At 44.1% G+C, this 12,086-nt stretch overlaps 1 protein-coding gene across 2 annotated transcripts in view; it reads right to left on the bottom strand.

Moving 5' to 3' along the window:
• Window positions 1–1,481: 1,481 nt before the first annotated feature.
• SVOP (SV2 related protein) overlaps window positions 1,482–12,086 on the bottom strand; it is a 58,667-nt gene continuing 48,062 nt past the window's right edge. For both annotated transcript variants that reach the window (XM_074295643.1, XM_074295632.1), the window contains exons 12-16: window positions 10,125–10,232; window positions 7,198–7,309; window positions 4,304–4,385; window positions 3,989–4,078; window positions 1,482–3,269 (exon numbers count right to left, since the gene is read on the bottom strand). In XM_074295643.1, coding sequence (XP_074151744.1) covers window positions 3,063–3,269; window positions 3,989–4,078; window positions 4,304–4,385; window positions 7,198–7,309; window positions 10,125–10,232 — 599 coding nt within the window. In that variant the 3' untranslated portion in view covers window positions 1,482–3,062. The remainder of the gene's footprint in view (window positions 3,270–3,988; window positions 4,079–4,303; window positions 4,386–7,197; window positions 7,310–10,124; window positions 10,233–12,086) is intronic.

The raw sequence follows: 12,086 nt of genomic DNA, 5'->3' as shown, positions 1-12,086 counted from the left end.
GTTGATGGAGTGGATAGAGCACCAGCCCTGAAGTCAGGAGGACCTGAGTTCAAATCCAACCTCAAACACTTAACACTTCCTAGCTGCGTGACCCTGGGCAAGTCACTTAACCCCAATTGCCTCAGCAAAAAACCAAAACATATATTAATTTTTGTTTTCTCAAGATCAAATATTCGGGGGAAGATAAATTTGAACTAACTAATTAGCTGGATTTTAATGTGAAACCCTCAAGAACAGGGCACCCAGGGTCCAAAGACAGGTAAGGATTCGGTCTGGACACACTCCCATTTGAACCCAGGACACTTTCTGAGGCCTGCGTTTAGGCAATGGCATCATTTCCCAAAGTCCAGTTGGAAACTCACCTTCCCTTTGCCTTTTCATAGAAACACAGTGTGTGAGGAATATAAGATTAAAGCTGGAAGAAACTTGGTTGAATCATCCCTATTTGGGAAGGAGAAGGAAAAGCAATAGAACACTATTTTTTTAGATCCCGTAGCCATTAAGTAACTGGAAGCTCATCATGAAGATTAAGAGTTGTAGATGAAAGTAAAGAGATTATTATATCTCTATAGTAGAATTTAAGTCTTCAAGAGCCAAGATTGTTGTTGTTTTTTTTGGGGGGGGAAGGGTCGGTTTGCCTTTGTAAGTCTTTTTGTTACTATGTACATACTAAGTGCTTAATAAATGTTTCCATCGCAAGTGGATATCTTCAACATAGAGAAGATCCAACTCACTTCCAGTTGATCAATGATGGACAGAAACAACTACACCCAGAGAAGGAACACTGGGAAGTGAATGGAAACTGTTAGCACTACTGTCTATCTACCCAGGTTACTTATACCTTCGGAATCTAATACTTAATGTGCAACAAGAAAATGGGATTTACACACATATATTGTATCTGGGTTATACTGCAACACATGTATAATGTATGCGATTGTCTGTCAAAGGGGGGAGGGAGTGGAGGGAGGGGGGATAATTTGGAAAAATGAATACAAGGGATAATATTAAAAAAAAATTACTCATGCATATATACTGTGGGAAAAAATTCTAAATAAAAAAAATAAATAAATGTTTCCATCAGATTGGAGAATGGACCAGAGAGAATCCAGAATCCCCCTTTTACTCCAATCCTTCGCCCCATTTTTATCCTCCTCCCACCGATGATGCTGGATCCCCTCCAGGTTCCTGATACATTCTAAAGACTCCTGGGTTTTCCTACATACCTTGAAGCTGAATCTGCCCCTCTCTGCCATCTTTCCCAATTAGAATGTGTGCTCCCCAAGGGTCGATCGAGTTTCACTTTTTATTTATATCCCAGGGATAAACTGGCACAGTGCCTGGCCCGTAGTCAGTGCTTATTAAATGTCTTTTCATTAATTTTCCATCCAAGAGATTCCCAGCTGTAGAATTTTTTTTTTTAATGTAGGATTCACGCAGACCCCCGTGAGGCTGATATGGGACAGTGACAAAGGCAGAGCTTGTGAAGGTCCATCACCAACATGTTTTAATAATAAATGAACTTACAGACTTTGTTCCCTTGCAATGTTTACTGAAAACACATCTCCAAGCAAAAAAAAAAAATGTCAGCAGCTTCTTTGGCCTTTGATGGGAGATGGGGATGCTCTCCCTTCTGACTTGATCCCTTTGCTTTCCCAATGGGAAACATCCCATTCTGAACCAAGTACTGCAGGCAGGCATATGACACTGACATGGAACCTAGTCCCCTTCTCCTGACCCCGATGGAAGCTGAGTTCAAAAAGGCAGTCTCTTTTTGTGCTGACCCCCCATGTTCTGTCCATCAAAGAGGGCCACCATCCCCCCCGGGAGGCATGAGTGGCGCCCCGGACCACCCCTGGGTGATGTCATGAGCATTGGCAAGGGATGGCAGCAACGAAACTGGAGCTGAGGGATGAGGACCTGAAAACTCAGCCCCGCCCCCCCAGCTTCGGAATAATACTGAGAAGTGTGATTGGCTGGGCACATTTTCTGATTTCTCTGTACATCTATCCAGGCTCAAAATGGGATTCTGCCCTCATGGCTGGTGCTTAGTAAAGAAAGGCCGTTCAAGTGGGTGGTATCCTCTTCCCATCTTTCCTCCCCACAGAAGAGCCAGCCATGAAAGGTACCGGGCCCCCAGATTACCCTCCCGGGGGAAGAAAGGATGTCACCAGCCCAGTTCCTCCTGGAGCTCTCTAGGGATCAGAGGCAAGATCCCTCCTTCCATCCCTGCTTTTTTCTGTCCCGATGTCCCAGCCTTGCTGGAAGCAGTTGTCAGAGGGGGCCGACTGATGGGAAGGATCCCCGCTCCCCAGTGAGTGAGAAAGGGTCGAGATCGGGAACAAGCCTGAGTACAATGGACAAAAACAGACCTGCCCCCATGCATGGTGGAGATGGGCGTTGGGGGGAGGAGCGGGGTCCTGACGCACGGTCAGCAATGGTGATGTGATAGAGCAGTGAGCAGTGCGGGGAGGACTCTGAGCTGAGAGATCCATGAGCCTTTCCCACGTGGGCTTCTTCCCCTCCAGTCTCTAGTTTGGACCCGGATAAGGGTCGCTTAGCTCCCATGCTTTGAGTTGACCTTTCTCTGCAATGCCCATGAAAACTGCCCCTGAGGTGGGACCCAGAACCCAACTGGCTGACTGATGGTGGAGGCTGACCCCCTCGGAGTCCCCTTCCTTGGAGAATGAGCCACGGAGCTGGGTTATCTATACCAACTGTTAGGCTTTTGGCTCTCCCGTTGAACACCCGGATCTGAACGGCCTGGTCGGCTCGTGATGTCGCTGGACCTCTGGAGCTTGGCAGTGGGCCAGCGCTAACAAACCTCACCCCACTCTCCCGCCAACAGAGTGACCCCCAGAACAAACGCCTCCCCTGCCATCCCCGAGGTGGAGCTGGATGAATATGAGTGAACGGTATTGAAGACACAAATTCCTTTCGGTCCAAATCCACAGGTCTGGACCCTTGACCCGTGACATTGGCAGTGACAGCCTGATCCCTTCGGGAATCACCCCCACCTCCTCCCTCCGGCCTTCCTGGACATCCAGCCTCTCGAGGCGCCGTCACTCCTGCGATCCCGAGTTGGACCTGGTCACGCCCAGGTTGTGGGACCCTTTCCCCACCATCTCTTGACCCCACTCCCGGTGGCTGGACTCCTGCAGACCACGGCCTTTGGTCTCAATTGGCAGGAAGCAGGAGGCGAGGGCGGCCAAGAGGCAGCAGCCACTGTACACCACCAAAGTCAAGTAAACAGATGATTCCAGCATCACCTGCAGGGAGAGACACAAGAGGCTGCTCAAAGCCCACTTTGGGACGTGGTGATCCTCTGCATCTAGAGAGCGTGCTGTCCTGCTCTAGCCTCTTTCCAAGATGTGGCCTGAGGGCTAGCAAGGGCTAAAAAGGGCCTTGGAAAGAAAGGACCTGATTTCAAATCTTGACCTTAGTCCTTTGTGACTTTGGCCCCATCATTTCATCCCTTGGACTCCAGAATTTGCCTTTAAAATGGAACTCAAAATCATAAAAATGAATGCTGAAAACCATCTTTACAGATTTAGAGAAAGGAAATACTATTGAACATTTTTGTCAAGTGAATTTGAGGATGGGCTAAAAAGGGCACTGGCCTTGGAACGACAGGACCTGATTTCAAATCTTGACCTTAGTCCTTTGTGACTTTGGCCCCATCATTTCATCCCTTGGACTTCAGAATTTGCCTTTAAAAATAGATTTAAACTGGAATTCAAAATCATAAAAATGAATGCTGAAAACCATTTTTATACATATTTAGAGAAATGAAATATTATTGGACATTTTTGTCAAATGGATTTGAAGATGCATTTTGTGAAGCTTGCTCTGGGCTTAGAAACAATGTTATGGAGAGCCCTGCCTGGCCCCCTCATTAGGACTGGCTTGTTTGGGAGAAAGGGCTGTCATCACTGTCCCATCCCTCACCCTCTGACTTCCTCTTTTTCCTACCCATGATGTCACCTACCTGAGCAATAAATGGAGTGATGAGGGCACCCACTCTTGCCATGCCGCTACAGGTGCCCAATCCCAGGGCACGGGTAGCTGTGGGGTAAACCTGAGAAAGAGTAGCCCAATGTTAAGCCCTCATTCAAGAGATCTTATCTATTTTGATGTCATGAACCTTTGGTGATCTGGAGAAGAGGTAATAATGCTTTTAAAGGGACTACAAAGGAATACGATTGCATTGAAATGCAGTCAGCGCTTCTCCGTGCCCAGGATCGGCCAGCCCTTTCCCCCTTGGTGTACCAAAGCTGCCCCTTCTTGCCCAGATCCCTCCTACCTCTGGAGTGTAAACGTAGGCAGCCTGAAATCCTCCTGAAATGAAAGCCCTTGAGATGAAGAGAAGCACAGTGAGGACACTTCTGGAGGGGGAAAGGAGAAAGAAGTGGATCAAGAGTTTGTCTGGCAGGGAGACATTTTTCAGCTAGATACCAGCAATAACCTGTGGTGGGTTCTGTGACCATTTCCCATTTACCAAGGCCTGCCCTGTTCATCCTTACTACTTTTCAAAGATCAAGGCTGGTAGGAGGTAACCTTTGATGGAGACGGGGTGGATGGTCTACAAGTCAAGATCGAATACTGAGTCAAGAAGCGTTAGGTTTTTCTTGCCTCTGATACTCAGCATCTAGTTTCTCTGGCATTTCCTTAGGAAATGAGAGGGTTGGACTTTGATCTCTGAACTCTCTATCTGTGATATTCCTGGACATGGAGTCAGGATGAGCAGAGTTCATATCCCACCACTGATAATAACTATGTGGTGAGCCCTGCCTGGTCCCCTCATTAGGACTGGCTTGCTTGGGAGAAAGGGTCTAAGTGATGTAATTCTCTGAACCTCAGCTTCCTCATCTGTAAAATAAGGGTAGTAGTAGTAGTAGTAGTAGTAGTAGTAGTAGTAATAGTAGTAGTATCTATGGTACTAATGAACTTTCTCATCTGTAAAATAGAGGGAGGAATAGTAGGAGTAGTAGGAGAGTAGGAGGAGGAGGAGTAGAAGTAGTAGTAGTAATATCTATGATACTGATGAGCTTTCTCATCTGTAAAATAGGGGGAGTAGTAGTAGTAATAGTAGTATCTATGGTACTAATGAGCTTTCTCATCTATAAAATAGGGGGAGTAGTAGTAGGAGTAATAGGAGTAGTAATAGTAGTATCTATGGTACTAATGAGCTTTCTCATCTGTAAAATAGGGGGAGTAGGAGTAGTAGTATTTATGGTACTGATGAGCTTTCTTCTCTGTAAAATAGGGGGAGTAGTAGTAGTAATAGTAGTATCTATGGTACTGATGAGCATTCTCATCTGTAAAATAGGGGGAGTAGGAGTAGGAGTAATAGGAAAGTAGGAGGAGGAGTAGAAATAGTAGAAATATCTATGATACTGATGAGCTTTCTTCTCTGTAAAATAGGGGGAGTAGTAGTAGTAATAGTAGTATCTATGGTACTGATGAGCATTCTCATCTGTAAAATAGGGGGAGTAGGAGTAGGAGTAATAGGAAAGTAGGAGGAGGAGTAGAAATAGTAGAAATATCTATGATACTGATGAGCTTTCTCATCTGTAAAATAGGGGGAGTAGTAGTAGGAGTAGTAGTATCTATGGTACTGATGAGCTTTCTTCTCTGTAAAATAGGGGGAGTAGTAGGAGGAGTAGTAATAATAGTAGTATCTACGGTACTAATGAACTTTCTCATCTGTAAAATAGGGGGAGTAGGAGTAGGAGTAGTAGTATCTATGATACTGATGACCTTTCTTCTCTGTAAAATAGGGGGAGTAGTAGTAGTAATAGTAGTATCTATGATACTGATGAGCATTCTCATCTGTAAAATAAGGGGAGTAGTAGTAATAGTAGTAGTAGTAGTAATAGTAGTATCTATGATACTGATGAGCTTTGTCATCTATAAAATGGGGGGAGTGAGTAGTAGTAGGAGTAGTAGGGTACTATCTATGGTACTGATGAGCTTCCTCATCTGTAAAATGGGAAGAGGAGAAGATGGAGGAAGAGAAGGAGAGGAGTATCTGTGGTATTGATGAACTTCCTCATCTGTAAAAAGGGGGGAGTAGTAGTAGTGGTAGTATCTGTGGTACTAATCTCACAGGGTTGTTTCAAGGCTCAAATAAAATACTGCATGTTAAGCACGCTGCATATTTGAAAGCATTATGTAAGTAATATTAGTCCTATTAGATTAATCTCCGAATTAACAATGTCTCCAAGTACCCTGAGTAATATAAGAGTGTGGTTAGTTTGGGGACTGAGCAGAGTGATGCGATGTGAGGGGAGGTAGTCAAGGGCTCCCAGGGTGGCAAGGGCAGGAATCTCATAAAACAAGCAATGGGCCTAATCTGTGCCTGAAAACCAGGAGGTATCTGCAAGTACCATCCATCAGTCAATGTGTATTTAAGTACCTACTATGTGCCAGGAATAGTACTAGGGGTTAGGGAGACGCCGTTCCTAACCTCATTCTATAGTATCTTATTTTTTCGGAATAATCTTCAAAATCTTGCCCTCATTCTAAAGGGAGAGAAAACAGGGGCACCCAGAGGTACATAGAAAAGAATTATGCTTTTAGGAGGGGGCAGGGTAGCCTCCTGTAGAGACAATATCTGAGCTAGTTTGAAGGCCCTGGAGCTTTCCCTCTGAAATCCTCCCTAATTCACCTGCATGTGTTTTGTGTGTTTGCTTGTTGTCTCTCATAGACTGTGAGCTACTGGAAAGCAGGGGCTGGTTGTGCCCTTTTTGTATCCACAGCATTTAGCACAGTGCCTGGTATATAATCGGCATAATTGGTGTCGAATAAAAGCTAATCAATTAACTGAGTAAAGCCTTTACATTTTCTTATAGTCCTTAAGACAGAATCATGATAATAATAACTGCCATTTCTGTGTGCTTTTAGGTTTTCAAAGTTCTTTCTACATCTCATCTTATTTGAGCCTTATTATGACCCTGTCGATCAGGCTCTAATGGGTATTGTTGCTCCCATTTTACAGATAGAGAAATTGAGTCTCCGAGAACCACCTTCCCACAGTTACAAGCCCAGGAAGTGTTGGAAGTAGGATACGGATATGGGGCTCTTCTGACTCAGAATTCAACAACTTATCCATTATATCATACTTGCCTTTCCCAACTTGGTGGTCAGGACATGGGATGGTTGACCCCCTAACCCATTATCCATTCTTGAGCCTACCTTCCAACACAGATGAGCAACAGGAGACTACAAAAGGAGAAGACGAAAAAGGATAGGGCCATTGTTTTCTTTCGGCCTAGCCGATCAATGATCCACAGAGTCACAAGGATGCCTGTGGAGAGAGGAATAATAGTAAACAGATCCCTAACAAATTGGAGTTTGGGAAGGTGTTGGGGGCCCGAAGAACATAATCAATGGTTCTCTCCAGTCCTTGGGTTGGCTATAGCTAGGGACATCCGAAGCATCATTTCATGAATGCCAGATCTGTAGAAACCATTCTAGTTCCCTTAAATACATGATTACACAGCCTAATTGGGGAGGTAAAGTCAGAGGGAGCTGCAGAAGGTCCCCAGTCAGGGCCACACCAGTCTCCCAGCCTAGAATAGGTTATGAAAGCATTCACCTTGAAAAAACTGAAGCTTATAGGGGGACGGTCGAGTCTTCCCACACTCCTGATGTTTTCCCTTTGATCTATCACTGACTTCAAGGCCAGAAACTGCTCCTATACCTGATTTTTCCACTTATCAAAGTCCCTCAGATTTTAGTGCTCTGTAGACAGCCAGCATTGGGGAGAGTGCATCTCCTGATCTGAGGCCCCTCCACATCGGCTCCCACAAGGGGATTGTCCTTTAACCTCCTGAGTTTTTATTCAGTCACTTCACCATGATGGACCCTTGTCTGGTTTGATAGAACACGGGATTTCCAGGTAGCCCACATTTCAAACATCTCTTTCACAGACACTAGAAATACCATTACTATGTTTTTAAGAATCAAAAGTAAAGTTGAGAAAAGCACTTTTACTACAGCCTTGGATGGTTAATTAGTTATATCCCTTGTTAATTCTTTTCATTATTTTTCTTTTAGTTTCTTTCCCCAAATTTCTGTGAATGTGTACTCCTGCTAAAAGAGTATGGTTTAGACTTGGTGAACAAGTTCTAGAGTTCTCATTTCTTATTATTTTATATCTATGTTCCTCTGCATCTCATTACATTCTAATCCCGAACCAAGATTCTGATTCAGAGATATAGCATCCAACCACATGGCCTGGATGCTAGCAGTTCCTGACCCCTCTCTCTCCCTCCCTCTTCCCTCCCTCCCTCCTTCCCTCCCTCCTTCCCTCCTTCCCTCCTTCCTTCCCTCCTTCCCTCCTTCCCTCCCTCCTTCCCTCCTTCCCTCCTTCCCTCCCTCCTTCCCTCCCTCCTTCCCTCCTTCCCTCCTTCCTTCCCTCCTTCCCTCCTTCCCTCCCTCCTTCCCTCCTTCCCTCCTTCCCTCCCTCCCTCCCTCCCTCCCTCTCTCCCTCCCTCCCTCCCTCCTTTCCTTTCTTCCTTCCTTCCTTCCTTCCTTCCTTCCTTCCTTCCTTCCTTCCTTCCTTCCTTCCTTCCTTCCTTCCTTCCTTCCTTCCTTCCTTCCTTCCTTCCTTCCTTCCTTCCTTCCTTCCTTCCTTCCTTCCTTCCTTCCTTCCTTCCTTGTTAAGGGCTAGAACTGAGCAATACACTTGGATAATGAAGCACGTGAGACTAATTGCCAATTGGACAGTTCCCTATTAACTTGTTTGAAGGTTGACCCTCCCCAGTGGTTCTGTGCTGACTTGATTGGTGGGACAAAGAGGGGGAAGTGACGTGTGTGGGAGGAGGAGGAGGAAGAGGAATTGAGACTCTGGCACTGAGTCAGTCTCTCCTGGCGTTTGAGGGAGGAAGGTGTGTGTGAGATTGTTAGACCTAACCCCCTGACCTTGACCGTAAAAGATCAAGAATAAAGAAGTTTAGTGATCCTGACTCTGGCTGATTTCTGGGAAGACAGAGTTCCAGCAATTTGGCACCCAACGTGGAGCACCATTTGTAACATGCCCTCCTGGCAGTTACAATTACTAGTCTGTCCTAGGCCCAACAGAGTACCTTTGACCACTGACCTTTGCAGTGTCAACTCTACCCGGCTCGCCTCCTCTGAGGCCTTCAAACGTTTCTGGGCATGATTTCTTGAATCTATAGTTTAATAACCGGTAGCTCACTCAAGAACAGCCACGTGTAATCTTAAAAGCCTTTATTATACCTACTCACATAATGCCCTGACTTACTGCCCTGACTTGTTAACTCCTTAGTGAACACCTAGTCTGAAGACCCATGTGTTTACTACCAAACTCCTTACCTCTCAGCTATCCATCAGCTTGGCTCAGCTACCCTAGGCTATGGAGCCAGGTTAAAGAGAGCGACTTGCTGTCTGCAGTGGGCTTATAAAGGGCCTGTGAGGTCACATGCACAGACAACCAGCGAGAGAGCTGTCACCCATTACTAAACTATCTCAATATGGACAGGATCCTACCCACAGGGCAGTCCTATATCCACAGAGATTACTTCTGGGCCACTCAATCTCCTGTTGTGCTGTGACGGCGCCCATTTAAAGGACCCTTACACACACTTCCTTCCTTCCTTCTTTCCTTCCTTCCTTCCTTCCTTCCTTCCTTCCTTCCTTCCTTCCTTCCTTCCTTCCTTCCTTCCTTCCTTCCTTCCTTCCTTCCTTCCTTCCTTCCTTCTTTCCTTCCTTCCTTCCTTCCTTCCTTCCTTCCTTCCTTCCTTCCTTCCTTCTGCATGCTTCTTTTGTTGTTGTTCATTTATTCATTAATGGCTGATTCCATGGAGTTTTCTTGGCAAGAACACTGAAGTGGTTTGCTATTTCCTTCTCTAGTGTATTGAGATGAATAAAGAGTCTCAAGTTAATAAGTTTTTAAAGCCAGATTTGAACTCAGTTCTTTCAGATTCAAGCCTGCCAAGCCTGGCTTTCTGTCCACTGTACCTCCTAGCATTATCACAGATAAGTGAGAGGTAAATGAACTCACAACTGCTCCAGATGTGGGAGTAGACCAGGTCAATCAGCTAGTGGCCCCTGATCTGTGGTTAGGCCCCTTCTCTGGAAGTGGGTGGGCCACTTACCTGGAAACTCAGATAAAGTCGTCAAAAGCAGGTCCATGTAGTCTTCCTCAGTTAGGTACTCACAAGCCAGGCTACACTTGGCCTTCACAGCTTTCCTTCTGCTCGACACTGGGACAAGAAGAAAGGGGAAAGGAGGAAAAGAATTTTAAATGCTTCATCTAGGACTTTCAGGATTACTTAATGTCTTGTTCCAAATTTAATAACAATCAATAACATTTTTAATAATTAGTAATAAGTAGCTTAACTAACATTTAGATAACATTTTAGGGTTTGCAAAGACCTCTACAAAGATTTTGATTCTCACAACAATCCTGGGATGTAGGGGCCATTATTGTTCCCATTTTACAGATGAGGAAATTGAGGCAGAATTAAAGTTTTTGAGGTCAAATTTGAACTCTGGTCTAGCTCTTTACACCCTATAGCGCCACCTAGCTGCCCATCTTAGAAGCATAGTCAAACAAAAAATTGCTGCATTGATCATGTCCAAAAATATTTCTCATTGTGCATAATGGTCCTTCACCTCTACGTCAGGAGGTGATCAGCCTCTTCACTATTCACTATTGGTCCATTGACATCATCGAGTTTATCAGAGTTAATTGCTTGTTTTCCAAGTACGGTTTGGTAGAAATTGTGTTTTTTGTTTTATGTTGTTTTTTAAATGGAGAAAGGATGAGAAAGAAAACCAGAAAGAATCAGAGAGAAGGACAGTTCTGAGCACAACAGCTTTAACTTATTATTTACATCAGAAGAAAAGGTGAACTACAGATCACGGCAGAGAGCCGGGCTTTTGTGTACAGCTCTCTTTATTCTCTGTGAATAAAGAATTACCCGCTTTATTGGGTGATTGTGAAGGCCACAATAAATATATGATAAAAAATGTCAACAAGGGCAATCGTTCTATCCTTCTGCACAGAAGTCCTTGGGACGTTAAACATCAAAGAACAACAGAGGGAGAACCAACTGTACCATGACCATTTCTATCTGAACTCGGTAAGCTGACGGAAATACTGAGGTTGCTGAGAAGGGCTCAATTTTTATAGAGCTATGAGACTGCAAAAGCACTTGATATATATGCAATCATTTCGTTGATCCAAGAAGCAATTATTAAGCTCCTAGTCCTTATGGCAGGTCAGTTAAGTGGCACAGTGGTTAGAGCTCTGGAAGACTCATCTTCCTGAGTTCAAAGCTTGCCTCAGATACTTCTAGTTGTGTGACCTGGGGCAAGTGATTTAACCCTGTTTGACTCAGTTTCCTCATCTGTAAAATATGCCGGAGAAAGAAAGAGCAAACTGCTTTAATATCTTTGCTAAGAAAACCCCCAAAGGGTCATAGAATGTTGGACATGACTGAAATGGTTTAACAACAACAACAACAAAGCCTTTATGCTAAGACTAAAAATAAGAGGGTAATCCTTACCCCTAAGGAGGTTGCTTTCTACCAGAGAAGAAGATAATATATATATATATATATAAAAGTAAAAAAAAATATATATATATATATATATATGAAAGTAACAATAGATAAGTTATATAGTACCGACTATATGCCAGATACTGTACTAAGAGCTTTATAATTATTATCTCATTTGATCCTCACAACCACCCTGAAAGGTAGGTATTATTATTATCCCCATTTAACAGATGAGGAAACTGAGGCAAACAGAAGTTATATGATCACACAGCTAAGAAGCATCTTCGATGGTTTTGAATTCAGGTCTTTCTGCCTGCAGACCTCATCATTTATCTACTGCACCACCTCGCTCCCACAATACAGTACATATAAATATAAGTAAATATTAAATCCATGTAATGTTAATAATACACAGTAACTTTGTTAATATACAGGTAGGTTGGGAGACACTAACCATTGAGACTCAAATTCTAACTTAATTTCTGACTCTGACACTTAGTTTCTGTGTGATTTTCTCCCAATCACTTTGTATTTAATGCTATATGTGTATAT

This window comes from Sminthopsis crassicaudata, chromosome 1, assembly GCF_048593235.1.
Source record: "Sminthopsis crassicaudata isolate SCR6 chromosome 1, ASM4859323v1, whole genome shotgun sequence".
NCBI lineage: Eukaryota > Metazoa > Chordata > Mammalia > Dasyuromorphia > Dasyuridae > Sminthopsis > Sminthopsis crassicaudata.
Note: the sequence above shows the minus strand (reverse complement) of the source record. Positions and strands in the feature narration are given on the sequence as shown.